Source organism: Lingula anatina, chromosome 10 (genome assembly GCF_051362555.1).
Source record: "Lingula anatina isolate TDL-2025a chromosome 10, LinAna3.0, whole genome shotgun sequence".
NCBI classification, from domain to species: domain Eukaryota; kingdom Metazoa; phylum Brachiopoda; class Lingulata; order Lingulida; family Lingulidae; genus Lingula; species Lingula anatina.
In genome coordinates this window covers 7,656,637-7,661,782 of record NC_141776.1, presented here as the reverse complement: position 1 = coordinate 7,661,782, position 5,146 = coordinate 7,656,637, and the positions used below count along the sequence as shown (strand labels likewise).

The following is a 5,146-nucleotide window of genomic DNA, read 5'->3' as shown; positions in this document are numbered from 1 at the left end:
CAATATAGAATTAGGTCAGTTAGCAATCCCGACATGCAAAATGTCGAAGATGGCGGACGAAGAACCGGAAGATATGGAAGTTGATAGAGAAAATGCGTCAAAAGGAGAGAAAATGTTCGCTTTGAAGAAGTGGAACGCTGTGGCTATGTGGAGCTGGGATGTAGAATGTGATACATGTGCAATTTGCCGCGTTCAAGTCATGGGTGAGTTTATTTGGCATAAAAACCCAGCGAACCTTACCAGAAGCTGGCAGACAAGGCAAATTGCCTTTGTTTGGTAATAACTGAAATCCCATTTATGTGGGTTACGGTCTGACGCACGCAGTTAGTACATGTACACTTTGCTAGTTGGGACTTAACACTTGTTTCAGATCTATTATGGACATAATAGTAATTTTCTTTCCCCCCCCCCCCCCTCTCCCTATTTCACTGTTTCAAAAATGCATGATTTAGGCATACATGTACCACCAATTTAGAAAGTGAAGGTGGCAAATATGTAAACTTCCATTTTCCCGAAAAATATGTTTAGACAGACCAATAAAGAATTGAAAGAAACAAAAAATGTAAACCTTCATTGTCCCTATAAAAAAAAAAACATATACAGTAGGCAGATTACAAATAAAGAAGGAAAAAAAAAACAAATCTGACAAATTTCCATGCAGCTCTCAAAATTTTGGCTTACCACTCTACTCTTCAAATTCATATTGCTCCAAAGAAGTGCTGTAAATAAAGTAGGATTGCCCTTTTCATCTGCAAGTTATGCCTTTGTAAAGTCATACACCCCTTGAAGAATGCTACTGGGCTACTTCTGCATGCACAGAATGAGTTCAGTTAATACATGAAGTAGATCTAGTCATGACACAAGATTTTCACTCGCCGGGAAATAAACTACTGCACAGAAGTGTGTAAAAGTGAAGTTGTTTGGCCCACATGATCATCAAAGAGTATGCTTCCTGGTAGGGTACAATACCAGTTGTCCATCATTATTATGTTTACCTATATCTTGCTTGTGTTAGCATAGTCTTATAGTAAATCAGAAACTTTATGCATATCATATATGTATAAATAAATAAATAAATAACTATTACCTATTATTTGAATGAACATAATTGTAATATCACTTTACTTCTAGATGCATGTCTGCGTTGTCAGTCAGAAAACAAACAAGATGACTGTGTTGGTGAGTAGTGTGTGTTACAGGGTCAGGATCTGTGTTAATTAGATTTTTGTAAGGTTTAAGGAGAAAGTTATTTTATATGATTATAGTGCTTCTGTTTTAAAAAAAATATTTTATGTGATGCTTTTGTATTTGCTTAAAAACATTTAAAATATTGTCAGTTTTTATGTACAGACACAGATGTGTCTGTACATATTGCCATCACCTGCGTCTGTCGTCGCCGATGCCGATGCCGATGCCGATGCCGATGGCGATGCCGATGCCGATGCCGTCGCCGTGCACTTTCCTTGTAAACACGATAAGTGGAAGGCAGTTTTACTTTTTGGCTTTATATTTACAGAGCTGATGAATATTCATAAAACGCAGGTCAAGTTCGAAAATCAGCATGATCGGGCCATTATTGTAGAAGTTATGCTGTTTTTTCACTTTTCAGCATATTTTTCACATTTCCTCAGATTCAATTCTTAGGCATGTTAACAGTCTCATTATTAAACTAATAAGATACGTAAAAGTTTTTGTTTGACATTTCCTGCATCTTTACAACATTGTTAGTTGATTTTGTAAAAATGATGGTAAACTTGTTATCGTGTATTGTGTAATAAAGTGTCAAAAATGGAAATAAACTCATATCATTGCAGTTTGTCAGATTCAATCATTCACTATGTTCAGAATCTCAGAATGGAAGAAATTGGACATTTAACACTGCTCTATTGATATTTTTCCCATCTCATCTATTTTCTTAGTTGATCATATAAAAATTGCAGTAAACTGTTAATTTTGTTTTATGTTAAAAATTGTTAAAAATGGAAAAAAAAAAAACATTTCAGAACAGTGCTGTCTTGTTTACATTTTGGCATTTTCAAGTTGTGACTTAGAGGTTCCATGGGCCTGAAGACCTTTGCTAGTCACATTTTCTGAATATCCATGATACTAATATTTTATTATTAAAAATTGATGGTCATTATGCTGTTAAACATAATGTAATATTGCATCAAAATTTGAAAAAAACCTATTTTGGGCACTTCTCCCATGATGACCATTTAAGAAAAACCATGTCACTTACTGTTCTCAAACAGTACAGTAAATATATATATATATATAGATGTGTCTGTACATATTGCCATCACCTGCGTCTGTCGTCGCCGTCATCGCCGTCGCCGGTGCCGTGCACTTTCATTGTAAACACGATAAGTGGAAGGCAGTTTTACTTTTGGGCTTTATATTTACAGAGCTGATGAATATTCATAAAACGCAGGTCAAGTTCGAAAATCAGCATGATTGGGCCATTTTTGTAGAAGTTATGCTTTTTTTTCACTTTTCAGCATATATGCAACACTGTAAACACATTCCAAAGAAAACCGATAGGCCTGTTGTCATGAAACTCACAGGAGTAATCTATCTTACTAAAATGCAGGTCAAGTTCGAAAATCGGCATGATCGGGCCACTATTTTAGTAGTTATGCTGTTTTTTCATTTTTCAGCATATATGCAACACTGTAAACTCAATATAAGAAAAACAGATAGGCCAATTGTCATTAAACTCACAGGAGTGGTCAATCTTACTAAAACGCAGGTTGAGTTCGAAAATCAGCATAATCGGGCCATTATTTTAGAAGCAATGCTGTTTTTTCACATTTCCTCAGATTAAATTCTTAGGCATGTTAACAGTCTTATTGTTTTACTAATAAGATACATAAAAGTGTTTGTTTGACATTTCCTGCATCTTTACACCATTGTTAGTTGATTATGTAAAAATGATGGTAAACTTGTTATCGTGTATTGTGTAATAAAGTGTCAAAAATGGAAATAAACTCATATCATTGCAGTTTGTCAGATTCAATCATTAACTATGTTCAGAATCTCAGAATGGAGGAAATTGGACATTTAACACTATTCTATTGATATTTTTCCCATCTCATCAATTTTCTTAGTTGATCATATAAAAATTGTAGTAAACTGTTTATTTTGTTTTATGTTAAAAAAGTGTTAAAAATGGAAATAAACCCATGTCAGAACAGTGCTGTCTTGTTTCACATTTCCTCAGATTCAATTCTTAGGCATGTTAACAGTCTCATTATTTAACTAATAAGACATGTAAAAGTGTTTGGTTGACATTTCCTGCATCTTTACAACATTATTAGTTGATTATGTAAAAATGATGGTAAACTTGTTATCGTGTATTGTGTAATAAAGTGTCAAAAATGGAAATAAACTCATATCATTGCAGTTTGTGAGATTCAATCATTCACTATGTTCAGAATCTCAGAATGGAGGAAATTGGACATTTAACACTATTCTATTGATATTTTTCCCATCTCATCAATTTTCTTAGTTGATCATATAAAAATTGCAGTAAACTGTTTATTTTGTTTTATGTTAAAAAATTGTTAAAAATGAAAAAAAAAAACATTTCAGAACAGTGCCGTCTTTGTTTACATTTTGGCATTTTCAAGTTGTGACTTTGAAGTTCCATGGGCCTGAAGACCTTTGCTAGTCACATTTTCTGAATATCCATGATACTAATATTTTATTATTAAAATTGATGGTCATTATGCTGTTAAACATTATGTAATATTGCATCAAAATTTAAAAAAAAAAACTATTTTGGGCACTGCTCCCATGATGACCATTTAAGAAAAAGCATGTCACTTACTGTTCTCAAACTTACAGGAAAGAAACATGGGACTAAAATACAGCTTCAGTAGGCAATGCAGTCTGTTTGGTAATTCTTACTGCCAGTTAAACGGTTTCACATATTGGCATTTTCAAAGTGTGACTTTGAAGTTCCACGGGCTTGTTTATTATTGCATCAAAATTGGCAAAATGACCTCTTTTGCATCCTTTTTTTCTGCTATTTTGTCTGTACATTTGACAGCTTTGCTGCCTTGTTTTCTTGTGAAATTTTCTTTAAATAAATTCTTTACTGATCTGTTCTTCTTTGTAGTTGTTTGGGGAGAGTGCAACCATTCCTTCCACAACTGCTGCATGTCTCTGTGGGTAAAACAGAACAACAGGTGCCCTCTATGTCAGCAGGACTGGGTGGTGCAGAGGATAGGGAAATAACACTGGGCACTGGTCAGCTTGAGTGACCAGTGGGTGCCCACTGGGTCAGCAGAACTGGGAAATAGGACTGGACTTCTTGGCATAAATAACAGTGGTGTTTTATAACACTGAAGTTCATAACATATATAACAATGGTGTTTTATAACACTGGAGTTCATAACATTTATAACAATGGTGTTTTATAACACTGGAGTTCATAACATTTATAACAATGGTGTTTTATAACACTTAACACTGGTCACTTAAACTGACCATCATCTGCCATCTTTTGTAAAAGGACTGTTACATAGAAGACATAAAGAGGAAAAGAAGACTGAAATTTTCTGCACTATCTCAGTGATATAAGAGACATGTTAGACAACTGTGAAAAGTCGTGGTTAAAAACATGGACACCACTGGTGGATTGATCTTGAAACATGCTTTTCCCCCAAGCATTTTCTTTGACACCAAGTTTGCGTTGTGATGATTGAGTGTTCCCTGAGTTGATCGATGTTTCAATTTACCTCAGACAACACTAATAGTCACATTCTGAACTTAAAGGACTGTTCCTTTTTAATGATCTAAATTATAAATTATTTGGAGATGTGACATATTCAATTGCATTTTATTTATCAACAAAGCATGAACATTTTCTTTGAATGATGATATTTCTTAAATTCTACTTCTGTAATATATGCTGGCAATTATCATTCAATTTGTAGCACTTTGTATGAATCAAAATGAAACAATATCAGAAAAAGATCCTATAATTGAAGTGTTACTGAATTGAAACTCGTCTTATCCATGATGTATACACTTGGCAATTTTCTTTGAAAGGAGGAGAGGGGTATGTGCTTATTCTACCGCTAATTTCAGGTATTGTTTAACCTCATAAAGCACTTCATTAACGGCGAGCTGGTGTCTGAAC

The 5,146-nt window shown here is 34.2% G+C and overlaps 1 protein-coding gene across 1 annotated transcript; it reads left to right on the top strand.

Moving 5' to 3' along the window:
• The first annotated feature begins 13 nt into the window (after nucleotides 1-13).
• Nucleotides 14-4,980, top strand: LOC106176765 (RING-box protein 2). Its single transcript, XM_013559280.3, has 3 exons — nucleotides 14-203; nucleotides 1,132-1,179; nucleotides 4,121-4,980. The coding sequence occupies exons 1-3, from the start codon at nucleotides 41-43 to the stop codon at nucleotides 4,237-4,239; spliced, it is 330 nt and encodes a 109-aa protein (XP_013414734.3). The 5' UTR covers nucleotides 14-40; the 3' UTR covers nucleotides 4,240-4,980.
• The last annotated feature ends 166 nt before the right edge of the window (nucleotides 4,981-5,146 follow it).